Source organism: Melanerpes formicivorus, unplaced genomic scaffold (genome assembly GCF_026170545.1).
Source record: "Melanerpes formicivorus ecotype bairdi unplaced genomic scaffold, bMelFor1.0.p_v2 SCAF_76, whole genome shotgun sequence".
NCBI lineage: Eukaryota > Metazoa > Chordata > Aves > Piciformes > Picidae > Melanerpes > Melanerpes formicivorus.
The window spans coordinates 3,142,792-3,156,511 of NW_027142428.1; the positions used below are offsets into that span (position 1 = coordinate 3,142,792).

Below are 13,720 nucleotides of genomic sequence, written 5' to 3' on the forward strand. Positions count from 1 at the left end.
AAAGGGCAGTGGGTACAAACCATAACACAGAAGGTTTCACATGAGCTTAAGGAGAAACTTCTTTACTTTGAAAACTTTGTTACTTTGTAAACTTCTTTATTTTCAAAGTAAGTGATTCCAACCATTTCCTAACTCTACCAAGTCTGGTACTAAAAGAGGGAGACCATATTAGAGCCAACTCTGCAGCTCCTGTGCCGCAGCTGAAAGGGAGCTGTGCTGGTTTACACTACCTGACATCCAGTATTTCTAGTTCATCCTGTGGATTCACTCGTATGTAAAGCCAGTTAACAGCACCTGCATCAATGGGTGTTGCAAGAAGAAGCTGAAGAAGGGCTTTAAAAGCCCCAGAGGGAAAGGATGAGGAATCATTGAGGTTGAAAAAGACCTCTAAGATCATTAAGTCCAACCATCAACCCAGCACCACCATGACCATTAAACCACATCCCAAAGTGCCATGTCCACACATTTCTTGACCACCTCCAGGGATGGTGACTTCACCACCTCCCTGGGCAGCCTGTTCCAATGCCTGACCATTCTTGTAGGGATTTTTTTACCCCCTAATATCCAACCTTAACCTTCCCTGGTGCAACTTGAGGCCATTTCCTCTCATTCTATCACTTGACACCCACCTGACTCAAATGTCTTTTCAGGGAGCTGCAGAGAGCAAGAAGGTCTTAATCCACAGTGTGATTCCACAATGGAAGGCCTCTGTGGTATTCTAAAAAGGGCATCTTTCCCTTGAGTCAGACTGCGAGCCAAGCCAGGAACCAAACTGAAGGGAGGCAGAGCTTGCCCCTGGAGCAGAGGAGGGAATACAAAGAGTTGATAGTGCAGAGCAGAAGCATGGTCAGAAAATCCCAGGTGGCCAGGGAGATGCAAGCAGCTCTCTGCAAAGGATGCAAGAGGCAGCTCACAGGCATCTTTTTGATCTATATTTAGCCAGAGCAGTTTTCCTTTATTTTTCTTGGAATGGAGTGCATCCACCTGGTGCCAAAAGCATTTTAAAATAACCTTAAAAAAAAAAAAAAGAAAAAGATATAGAAAAGGTCTTTTTATTTGAATTCACAGGAGATCAAATATTTGCTGAAGACCGGAAGCGTGTCCCACAAAGATAACGGCGGGAAGCACGAGATGATGAATGGGGGATCAAAGTTCCTGGAGGGCTGACAAAATTCCTTATGGCCTTGGCCAAGAGAGAAGCAAGACTTGGTATTAGGAGCTGTTTGAAATGGTGACAGCACCTGGAAGCCCTGATCCATTTGGGGGGGGGGGTGGGGGGTGTGTGAAAAAACCCAAACCAAAGCAAACCACAAACCAGACAAAGGAATAAAAAGTGTCCACTTGGCACAGAGGATGCAAATGCCGTAGGTGGGTGGAGTGGCTTTTGGGGGAGCAGAGGAAGGCACATGTTCTCCTCTGGCATGAGTTCTCATAACCTGTACTATGAGTGCTTCTCAGAGAAACTGCAAGAGAATTTAGGTAGCAGATGGACAGGAAGCCTGGGAAGATTCCCCTGAAAGGATGGATAGCACCATCCAGAAGACACAGCGGAGTATCCAAGTGTGCCGACAGAGCAGGAAAGAAGACAATGGAGATGAAGGAAAAGGAAAAAATGGAGCCCTGGCCGTGTGAGGGCAGGCTGAGAACAACCTGGAGACCACAGGAAAGTAGGAGAAAGGGAAACACCAAAGAAAGGAGAAGGGTCACAGGGAGAATTGCCATCGTCAGCTCCCTAGCTACAACTTGAAGGGGTGTCAGAAGACAGACAGTGTCAGGCAGGCATCTGCCACAGCAGTAACCATGCAGGAGATGACAAAGTCTCAGGTGGGGACTTTGCCCCAACAAAAAAAGCCACAGAACAATGATGTGGGGTGTAGCATGGGAAACCTTCCCAGACAGGGACAAAGTGGAAGCGAAACATCTGAAAGTAAACTCTCGAAGCAGAATGACCTCTACACCCTCCAGCTATCAACTCCTGAGTTCAAAAATTCATCCCAGCACACGGTCCTGCAGGGGACAGCTGGATCCACCACCTTCACCTTCCCCAGCCCTGAACTGGGATCACACTCCAGCTGGGCTGGAGCAGAGAGGTGACTCCTGCAAGGATGAGAAATGAAGGAGGGATCTTGTTGCCAAAGAACATTTAAGTTTTGTTCCTGCAGCTCTGGCCAGACCCTACTGAAGTCATTCGGATAAGGAAGTTCTGGCTAAACAGTGGAGGACCGCGAGCGCCTGAGATGCAGAGCAGCTGGAGGAAGACCTCTCCCGGTGCAAGGCGTTAGCTGGAGAAGCAAAACTGTTTACCAATGGGGAGGGAAGAGGGTGGATCACTGAGGCTGAATTTAGCGCAGCAAATGTCAGCTTAATCTCAGGGCAGATGGGGAGATGAGAAGTCTTGAGGGGAGAGAGGATGCTGGTAGGGAGGGAGATAAGGAGGAGAGGCAGCTTGACTCCTCAGAATGCTGAGGCTGGCAGGAGAAAGGAAGGTAGGATATTAGAAGGACCGTGGGAAATCAGCACTGGTTGTGCTTCATGAGATGATGGAGGACAGGAGCTGAGTGAGACAGGCTCTGGTCAGGGAGGGCAAACAGGAAACAAGCAGAGCTGGCAGAAGATAGCCCCAGATGGGTTTATGCGTTGGTGATAACCAAGGAGGATGGACAGAACAGGGCTGTGGATCCTGAGAGGCTGGGAGCAGGCTGGGGCTGCCAGCTGTGAGGGAAACTAAGATGGGAGAAATGCAGCTGGAGAACACCAGTGGGGGAAAGACTGCGGGGTGTGGTTGCTTCCTCCCTGCCCATGAGCTCTTCTGATCTGCCTCTTGCAAGCAAGGACAGCAGGAAAGGCAGGAGGGATGCTCAGGGGCCCTGATCCCACAGCAGCTTTAGCCCTTGGATGCAGAGTCTGGAGGGTGGGAGGTGAGCAGCAGAGGAGGTTTCTGGATTTTGCTTGGGAAGAAGTTGCCACCCACAACCACTGGAGCAAAGCCAATCAGCCTTTGCTGCAGGACTTGTGCAGCTGGAGCTCAGCTTTTCCAGACACGCTTTGACTGTCCAGAGGTGAGAGATGTCCCTGATTTAAGACTTCCCCTGCGTTCAGCAGACAATTCTAATTACAATAATGATGGTTCAAACCTTGAAGCCTCTGAGTACAAATGCTAGGGAGAAGGGCTTCCTTGGAGGGCTCCCCAACAGGAGCCCATGCACTGCCTGCCCTCAGCACTGGCTGAGACAACTCTGGCTAGGAAAAGCAGACTTCTGAGGCTGGTGGAAATGAAGGGCATCACTCTCCCATGCCGTCTTGCAGGTCCTCATAGGATTCTCTCATCCCTGTCCTTCTCCCCACGCATCCCTAGCCCCTATGTTCATGCTGAGCACCCACAACCTGCTTGTCCATGGAAACCTGGTCTCCACAGAGAACACCAGATGTGCTGCATGGCTCCCAGGCACCCAGCAAGCAACCCCAGGAGGGGGCAACACTGCTGCCATCCGTCTTCCATAACTCTTGACAAAGAAGGAGATCTTAAAGAAAAGCCAAGCTCAGTTGAAGGGAGGTTTTGCTGACACCGAGCCAACACGACATCCCGGAGGGCAAAAGCACAGTGGGAGGTTATGGAGTCAGGGACACTCCCATGAATGCAAAGTGCTGACCCTCCGGAGCAGATGCTCCCATCAGAGCCTGCTGTATTTTTGGAGCTGCTGGCAAGCAGCAGTCGTGGGCGGCAGCCAGGGAGTACTGCAGACAGGCCACCGGCCTGCGCCCACAGGCACCCGCACCCCCCCCGCCCCAATCCCAGCCTAATCACCCATCCCCACACTTCCTCCAGAGCTGGCCGATCCTGGCTCCACTCTGTTTACACAAGACGCTTGAGTGCTTTCCAAGAAGCACTTTATTTAAAAGGGAAGCAAATGCCTGGGGGAAGGTCCCTCACAGACCCGCTGCTCCCCTCCACCCTGACCCAGTTCCTGGGAACTGGCACCTCACAGGGCAATCCTTTTTCATAAGCAAGAGAAACATGGAATCATCCAACCATGGAATCATTTAGGTTGGAAAAGACCATTGAGCTCACCAGGTACAGCCATTATCTACCCTACCAAATCTGGTGCTAGATCATGTCCTTTGTCACTGTACTGCAGGGAAGAGACAAGGCTGGTACCTCCATGGTCTGGAGAACGCTTCTCAGGTTCAAAGCAGGGAGCTGGCAGCTTTTTGGTCAATCCTAACCTAAATCTCCTTCAGAGGAGATGTTAAGAGATTCATAGAACGATTTGGGTTGGAAGGAACCTTAAAGTCCACCTAGTTCCAACCCCCTCCCATGGGCAGTGACATCTTCCACTAGAACAGGTTGCTCAAGGCTTCGTCCAACATGGCTTTAAACACCACCAGGGAGGGGTCATCCACACCCTCCCTGGGCAACCTGCCCCGGTGTCTCAACAAGGTTTCTTCTTGTTATAGTGGGTCAGGATCCAATCGTGATTTCCTTGAAGGTAGCTGCAGCTTGGTTTCATTTTGCCTGACCCACAAGGATATGTAAACACCGCTCCCGCAGCTCTGGCCATGCCTCGTGCTCCCTATCAGCGACACTCCTCTCCCATTTTACTCATGATAATCTTATCTATGCTGACCACTCCTTAATTGTGTTTGGCCACTGAACCACCTCACCCCTCATAAAATTACCTTGTCTCATGTCTCCTAGACCTTGATCCCACTGAACCTTCCTACCCATTTCACCATCTGGCTCTTTCCATCTTTTCCTTTATCCTGCTGCTGGTGTTACTGGTGAAGGCCAAGTGGATTTACCCTTTTGAGACCAGATCTCACCAAAACCAGACATTAAAACAGCGTCAGATCCTTTCTGATGGCAGCACCATCACCACAAATGCTGGAAAGCCCCAGTCACAAGTCCCTCACCCCATTTGTCCTAAGGACCTTGCTTGCTTCTTTGCTACAAGCACTCATGCATCTCGCCATCTCTGCTTGTGCACTAGTGGCATATCCTTTGATTTTCTTGCTTAAACCAATGGCTCCAATCAGCAATGACTTTCTCCTCTTGCTGTTTCCCTCTCCAAATCTACAGCCCTGATGTATTCAGACCAATGACTTGATGAATCTCCTATTTTTGCTAACAGCTAAATAAAGCAATTCGTAATCTTTTCCAACAGGATGTAAGAACACAACTATCACCCCTCCAGGCTTCTGAAATACACTCCTCTCAGCAAATTCATTAACTCCTTTTATAGAAAGGGACAAAAAACTTGTCCTGATGCTTTTGGGACCTCAGACTTCAAGGCAAGGCTCCCATTTCTTCTGCAGAAGGCATTCAGCTTCCCCAGGGAAGGGAGAGCTCCCTGCTCCTGGGCATTAGAACCCACATGCCCCAAACGTCTTCACCCTTGGATGCTTTATCACACTCTGAGAGCCCACAGTCTCCTGGCCTTGCTGTCTCCTCTCCTACACCATTCATCTCCCTGCCCCAACAGAGCACCCAGTTTCAATCTGCCCATAAGTTAGATCTCCTCCTGAACTTCCTCCAGCTGTCATAAGTGACAATAACTCTGTTATCCTCCTGCTTAGTTTTCCACACCAGGTGGTCCACAGGGTAAAAGCCTCCCCCTGCCTGCACTCTCTGACTAACTGGATTCCAGCTGAAACCAGCCCAACTCAGCTAAGTGACAAGATATTTGCAAAGTTCTCCTCTTTGTCATGCTTCTGGGAATCCTGAGCAAGCAATTTGCTATCAATTAAAATAACATGAAAGCAAGAAAGAGACAATAAAGGTGACAAAGCAAAAACATGTGAGGCACTGCAAGCAGAGAATACCCCTGAAGCAACCATTTTTCAGTGGAGGCCTGGAAGATGAGCATGGACATGATGATGGGAGATAGTACTTAGGACTCTGGACTTGGCAACATCGACGTGGTCTGGGACCATGCACGGATATCAAAGAGACTAGCCATCCACCACTTCATCTTTCAAACCTGTTTTGCTCCTTTAGGTTGTGTGGTCCTCGGTGTGCCCAGTGCCACCAGCTGCTGACATCCACCTGAAAGCTGGCTTCATCCCACATTTGCCGAGGAGCACAACTGCAACCCTCCAACGCCCCAGTGCCAAGGACTGCAACCCATCAGCACAACCCTGGATGCTCTAGTGAACTTCAATGCAGGGGACTGCCCTTGCTTGTCATCACTTATCTTCACCACCACTGTGTGATTGGAGAGATATTTAGGCTTCTTGTGGATTTTCTCAGCAGCAGCATCCCAGCCCTCAAAATTCAAGGCCTTTTGCATTCTGCTGTCTCCCTTTAAGATCATTCAAGACACTAGTCAGGTTCTAAAGGAGTTGAAGCAACCCTGCCACATCTGAGAGGGCACTCAAAAACCTAAGCATGAGGACAGGTTTATTTCAGCTGGGAGACAAGGTGCAGACAGTGCATAGATGAGAAATGGACAGAGCCCTGCTCTCATTTGGTGTGACTGTAGCGTTAGCTAGTCATTAATACCCAAGTACAACAGGGAGTAACTTCCACAGCAGCAACAAGGAGCTGTCTGTCACCAACCCTGTCCCTGTAGGCTCAGAGATCAGCTGTAAATGCCTGTTGTGTCAAATCATGGACAGGAGCTAGGGGCCACATCTATGGGGCATTGCCTTCCTGAGCACCTGTTCCTGCACTGGTCCTCTTGCATCCCCAGCAGAGTCTCTCTCCCATCAATCCATAAAGCCACCATCCCCATCCCACAGAAGCATGAGAATCACTGCTTTCCAAAGGGACCTTAGCCTCTCCCATGCTCATCCCCAGCACCATCATGCTTCCTCACCTTTGGGCAGCAGAGCAACTGAGGTGGTGCTGAAAAGCATCCCAAGAGTGATAAACCAGTGCAGAGGGGTGGTGGTGGTCCCCATCACGGGGAATACAGAGGAGCAAAACAGTTTGCACAGAAAAAGAATTAATTACTTTTGGACATAGCCCTGCAAAGGACACTCTGAAAATGATGCTGGCATGCAAACCTCTGGGGATTAAATGGGAGCTTCATGATTAGGACTTGGAGCCTGCTACAAGAAGTGTTAGAGATACTGTCCTCATCAGAAACTGCCATCGTTTATAGGATGCTGGGCTTAATTAATTTAAATGGCTGCAAGTTGCACCAGGGGAGGTTTAGAATCATAGACTGGTCTGGGTTGGAAGGAACTTTAAAGACCATCTAGTTCTATGGGCAAACACACCTCCTTACCTCCTACTAGACCAGCTTGCTCAAGGCCCTGGTCAACCTGGCTTTGGATATTTCCAGGGTTGGAGTCTCCACAACCTCTCTGGACAAGCTGTTCTAGTGCCTCACCCACTTTGTGGGGAAGATTTCCTCCATTAGGTTGGACATTAGAAGAAACTTCTTCCCTGAAAGGGTTCTCAAACACTGGAGCAGGCTGCCCAGGGAGGAGGTTGAATTCCCATCCCAGGAGGTGTTCAAAAGTCAGAGAGATCTAGTGCTGTGGGCCATGGTTTTGCACCAGACTTGGTAGAGTTAGAGAATGGTTGGACTCAATGATCTTGAAGGTCTTTCCCAACCAAAACAATTCTGTGATTCTATGATTCTAAACCCATTTACAGTCCCCATCTCTGCCAGCAGCTTGCCACACAGTTAGGTGCTGGGTGTTTTTTTGTTGGGGGGGTGGGGTTTGGTTGGTTGGCTTGGGTTTATTGTGGGGTTTTTTTGTGGGGTTGGTTTGTTTGGTTAGTTTGGGTGTTTGTCTGATTGATTGATTGATTGATTGATGTATATCTATTTTAACACAAATGCCACAGCACAGGAAAAGTGTACAAGTCAGGAGGGGGTGAGGAATGTCATTGCCTGTACATTTTCACTGAGGGATGCATGTCCTGACTCCCTGCCATTCCAGATGGTACACATCATCCAATTGATCCTAACAAGCATCTTCTGATAGAGCTCCTTGGCATGTTTGCACGGTCCTGGGCTGTGCTAAATTGAGGGCTGGTTCCCTTGGTCTTAGCAAAAAACCTATTGACTTTTTGAATCAGAAGTACTGCTTCTGTCTTAGTGCAGCTACATTTATGCCAGCCAGGGAGGTGGGGGGCTATGGTGGCATCTCCTGCTCCTAGGATCACCCTTCATGTGGTCCCACACAGTTGCCACACTGTGTGCTGCAGCACCACCTCTTCCTCCAAAATCACCATTATCTCCTAGGACAGGCTCAGTGATGGACAGAGTCTTAGAATAGAACCATATCATTGCTTCAATTGGAAGAGACCTTTTAGATCATCAAGTCCAACCATTCTCTAACTGTACCATGGCTAAGCCATGTCCCTCAGCACCACATCTCAGCCTCTTTGAAGCACCTCCAGATGTGGGAATTCAACCACCTCTCTGGGGACCCTGTTTAAATGTTTAAGAACCCTTCCTAATGTCCAACCTGAAGGTCCCCTGGGGCAACCTGAGGCCATTTCCTGTGGCTTGCCTGAGGAGCTCCAAGATCCTTGCTCATTTTGAAATGCCTTGAGCCCTCCACTTGGTACTACATGCTGGGTGACTCAAGCTGGAGCAGATGAGTGTGAGCAGCCAGCCACCTCCTGGCACAGCCAGAGCTCCTGCCACTAGCAAAGTGACACCCCCATGTTTTCTGCCAAATGCCCCTGAGGAGGGGGGGCACAGTCCCTGACCAAGTAACCTGGGGCATGCAGGATGCTGAGCATGCAGCCCAGCTCATATGGCACAAACAGCCTGTGTATCCTGTGGCTACTTATGGGGTGTAGAAATAAATTAACATCTGTTGGGGCTGGGGGTTTTAACCCTAATGCTTTAAATCCTGAAAAAGCCATTGAGCTTGGCAATGTTTTTTTTCAGTTCAGGATAATGTTGCAAACGTGCAGCTGAATGGAGCTGTATGTATCACTAAGGACGTGTGTGAACTACAAGAAGAGCTCTCATTTGGGGTGATGTTACTCACCCAGAGCACCTCCAGTCATTACTGGAGTATCCTGGAGTGGGGTTAGGGCCACCTTCTGCACCTCCAGCAGAGGAGGGGTCAGGTCACCATTTCTCTCTGGGGCTATATCGGAGTATCCCAGAAGCAGCTTTAAATTACCTAAGGTAATCATAGGGCAATTTTCTTCTTGGTGCTCACAGCCGTACAGAACCGTCAAGTTTCCTCCTGGGCAGCAGAGACCTTCAGGGATGTTGAACCAGAAGACATCATCTGAGATGATGCTTCCAGCCCTCTGAATCCCCAGGAAGAAAAGCAGCCTGTTTGGAACAGCCCAATGACACCCTGGCAGCATCCCCACATCATGGAGAAGAGGAGGCTCAGGGGAGACCTTATTGCTCTCTACAACTACCTGAAGGGAGGGTTTAGTAGTCATGAGGTGTTGGGTGACAGGTTAGACTTAATGATCTTTGAGGTCTTTTCCAACCTTGTTGATTCTATGATTCTATGCCAACAGAACTGTTAGGGCCCCACGACTTGGCAAAGCTTTTTCCAGCCCAGAAGGCAACCCCGAGCAAGCACAACCCAAACAATGGCAGGCAGTGGCATCCTTCATTCAAGAAGAGGAAAGATAGGCGGCCAACAAAACCCAGAGCCATGCTGGACCATGATGTCCTGCCCATGACTGCACACTCCTGAAAACACACTTAGCTGGGAAGTGCTGAGAAACACTTCCTCCCAGATAGCACATGCTCACAGTCAGTAATGCTAGTGGGAAATCACACCTGGGCCCCAGGCACAGCCAGCAGCACCAGCACAAGGGGGTCTGGCCAGCTAGTAGCCCGTCTCACACTTAGAGCTGCTCTGCCCATAGCCAGGTGTTGATGGGAGACATTGTTCTCTAAAAGTGCTCCTGGTTGCCAACTGAGGCACAAAATTCCACCCCTACTCCGCTGCCTTTTCCCAAGGGAAATCCTGGCAAATGCAGGCAGATGTCCTGGGGATGGGAGTCAGCACGGGCAGCAGCCTTGGTGCCCGTCCAAACACGACAGGGCAACGGGTGGTGTACAAGCATGGCTGGGGGTGTCTCCTGCAGCCAACGAGCTCAGAACCCGGACACTTAGGCAGGGACCAGATTTGGGATGACAGATCTTGCCTTGCTAATAGAGGCAGGTGAGTAACTGGGCAACCAACACCAGAAAACCCACTTGGACCTGATGAGATTGATTCTGCCACTCAAAATGCCCCTTCCTCACCTCATTTTTTCAGAGCAGGGCAGTGTTTTCTCTTCGTACCAGGATGTGGTTAATCATTCCCTAAACAGCAGGACGCTGTGTACCGGATGCCATGGGTAAGCTCCTCAGCCCACGGAGAGCTGCCCATGCCACTTCCACAGGGCATCGTACCCACGCAGGGTAGAGGATGCTGCTACGAAACCCTCCGAGACCGCCAGCTCTTCTTGTGCGCCCGTAAGGCAGACCTCAGCAGCGTCTCCCTGGACTGCCCAAGGAGCTGCCTTTCAAAGGCTGCATCTCAGCAAACAGCCCTCGTTTCACTGGCGACGTGTCCAGGGGATGTGGATACCCCTGGGATGGGCTGGGGTCCCTCTCCACGCGAGCATCCCTCCTCCTTCCCTGCCGCGGAAGTGGCACATCCCTGCCGGGCACCGCTTCTTACCTTGATGTTGCAGAAGATACTCCGAGAGCAAGTGCCAGATCTTCTTGAAACGTCGACTGGGGATTTGCCGGCTTCGGGGTGGACTCCCATCGTGAGCGCTTCCTAGGGAACCCCAAATAGCTGGGCTGCAGGCGGGCTCCCTCGCCTCTCCAGCCGGTCCCGTCGCGGGCAGCCCACACTGGCGGCGCCGAAAGCCCTCCAAGCCCGTGAGTGCGGCAGGCAGCCTGAGCGCGAAGGTTTTATGTCTGCTGTCGGGAGCGATGATGAAACTCTTTCTCCTCCCTCTTCTGCTCCGTGAGCCGAGGGAACTTTAAAGCCACAGGAAGAGAACGCCAGGGGCAGGTGGGAGCGAGGGCTGGCCGAGCCCCGGCTGCCCTGGGGGGTGGGGACCACCCCGGCGCCACGAAGTTTGTCACGCCTGGGACGTCCACCCTCCGCTCGCCCCTGCCGCAGCTCCCCTTTGCCTTGCTCCTGTCCAAGGCTGCAGGATACGGCTGCACAGTGGGATCTGCAGCACAGCCTCCTTGCCGGGACAAGTACTGGGGGTTTGAGTTCCCCGTGAAAGGGGCGAGACGAAGGGGAGGCACATTTCGGCAAGCCGAGCTTTGGCTCCCAGCTGATGGGAGGGGAAAAAGTGGATAGTCAGGTGGAGAAATGCCTCCCTGGCTTTAAGGGGTGATGGAGAAAAAGAAGCTTCTGCTCGTCTCCTCAGCACTGGCTTTTTACCGACACTTCTCCTGGGCTTTGTTTATGCGAAACTGATTTATTTTGCAGGCTCCTCACAGGGAGGAAAAGCATCAGATCAGGCAGGCTGATCCCTGCTGAGGGGAAGCTAGTTTCAAGTATTTTGGAAGGATACCTCTGCCCAGGTATGATGCCAGGAAGCAGACCCTTGTTCAGCAGGCACCCATCAACACCCATGCCCAGGCACCTGCCCTGGCTGGTCACCACGAGAGGGTGCATTGCACCCGTGAGAGAGGAGCCCTGGGTGCTCCCTTCCTCCTGCCTCACTCAAGCTGCACTGCAAGGCCCCAGGTCAGAATCTTTGGGACCTAGCACCAGTCTGACCAGGCACAGACCTCGAAAGCAGTGTGAAAAGTAGCAGTGCTAAGATAACAAGAGCTATTCTGGCTATCAGCTTCCCAGTTTTCTGCCCTTGTCCCAGGAGCACTGCTGGCAGAAACTAATGGACATCACTGCCCTGTGAGTGGCATCTAATATTCCCAGCTTCCCTTTTTTCCACTTCCATCCCCAAATTTACTAGATGCAGAAAGCAATGTGAAGAGACCCTTCCCTCCCATAACTGCTAGCTGCCACTTGATTGTAAAAGATAGTTTCAGCCTTGCTAATAGAAAAGCTCAAGCAAGCCAACATCTCCTCTGATTACCTCCAACCCTCTCTGAGAGCTCAACATGCTGCTGTCCTGATTTTCCAGGCAGTGCTTGACCTGCTTGCTAACAGCTCTGTCTTCTCAGTTTCTTCTGCCACCACCTGTGACACTCACCTTTTCATCACAACCACCCTCACGCAGCAGCTCTTTTGGCCACAAATTTCAGTTCTTCCATACAAACGTGTCTCTGTGCAGCAAAACGTGCCTGGCAAGAAGAGTGGTGCCTGACAAGCTTGTGCCCTGCCTGGCAGCTGGCAGAAACACCCCTGCCCCAATACCACATCCCCTGGATGTGGCTGGAGAACCCATGCTGGTGGAGTTAATAACTCCAAGGGGAAGCAAAAGGTTGTGCTGAGTCAAAAGGTAATCAGAGCTCTTTGCATGCAGCTGCTGGTAAACACCACCTATGGCTGGATGTTGCAGCTCCCTGGGATGTGGCTCACTTGGTAGGAACCAACCACACAGCCCAGCTGGCCAAGGAAGGGACAGAGGATGGGTCAGCCTCTGGCGTGCTCCAAACCAAAGGACTTGGGTCGCCAGGCAGCACTCAGCTCCCCAGGTCCCTGGTAAGCCCTTGCTAGATCTTGGACATGGAGGGATGCACCAGCTGGGCTAATTTGCTGAAGGACAGAAAGAAATCACGATGACAACCCACAATGCCATTGGATTTCTCAATCTGCAGTTCTTGCAATAGGTAAGGCAAAACCACACCTGTTTCACACCCAGCTGTGAGCCACCTGTAGTGTTGGGGGCCCTCCCCAAGGGGCTGCACACCTTGCTTACTATGCCATGCAGCACTCTCCCACAAACTAGCTTCCAGTGAACACTTGCTTCAAGCAAGGAATGTTGCCCAAGCCTTGGAAGCTTATCTAGCTGTAGTACATCACACCATAACAGCTGAAAATTTTGCATTTAAAAGTTCAGTCATGATGGCTTTGATTATTAAAGGTAAGCAACATTTAAGGATGCATCCAGGACTTGGTGTGCTTCAGCAGCTCCACAAGGTTCCCTGTGGCCAGGGCAGGAGCTTTGTATCAAAGCAGAAGCAAAGGGCTATCCTGAGCAGGCTCTGCCCACCTGGATGGGACCATCAGAGAGCACTACTGACACCTCCAAAGCCTTCATCCTGCTGGAAGAGAAATTCCAGCCCTGGGATGCAAACTCAGCCCTAACTTTCTTACACTGACACTGCTTTTACATTACAGACCTCAGACTACAGGTTGTGTAATAGGAGTAACAAAAAGAGATACACACAAGAAAAGAGAGATTCTTGCCTCTTCTTGAAGGTTCTTCACTGCATTTCTGTTCTCACTGGGATACAGCTTTGGCAAGGAAGGGTTCAGCCTGCAGATAAGTGCACAGAAGCAAAGTGATTTACAGTGGTGCTGACAAGGGAAGGGTTTGGTTTCAAGCTCTTTTCATCATGCTTTGTTAGGGTGATACAGCTGATGCTAAGCATCTGGCAGGAAAGATCTCACATCAACAGGGTTTGATTCATTTTACATGGCTCCTGGGGCTGTTTCTTTCTCACCCTGTGAAATGAGTTCCTGTGAAAGCAGTCACATTCCCCTGGCCAAGGTGTTGCCTGGAAGACCACCTCGCTGCCACTGGGTAGGAATCAGCTACTTCAACCACAAAGCTGAACCAGGTCCCCAGCTCTCTATGCACACCCCCTGTACCTGGCCATTTGCCCTCATCCAAAACAAGCCATCAATTGAA

The 13,720-nt window shown here is 50.8% G+C and overlaps 1 protein-coding gene across 1 annotated transcript in view; it reads right to left on the reverse strand.

The window, feature by feature from the left end:
• SLCO2A1 (solute carrier organic anion transporter family member 2A1) overlaps positions 1–10,906 on the reverse strand; it is a 29,561-nt gene extending 18,655 nt beyond the window's left edge. The window contains exon 1 of the mRNA XM_068164054.1: positions 10,612–10,906. Within this exon, the coding sequence (XP_068020155.1) occupies positions 10,612–10,701 (90 nt within the window). The 5' untranslated portion in view covers positions 10,702–10,906. The remainder of the gene's footprint in view (positions 1–10,611) is intronic.
• Positions 10,907–13,720: the final 2,814 nt, after the last annotated feature.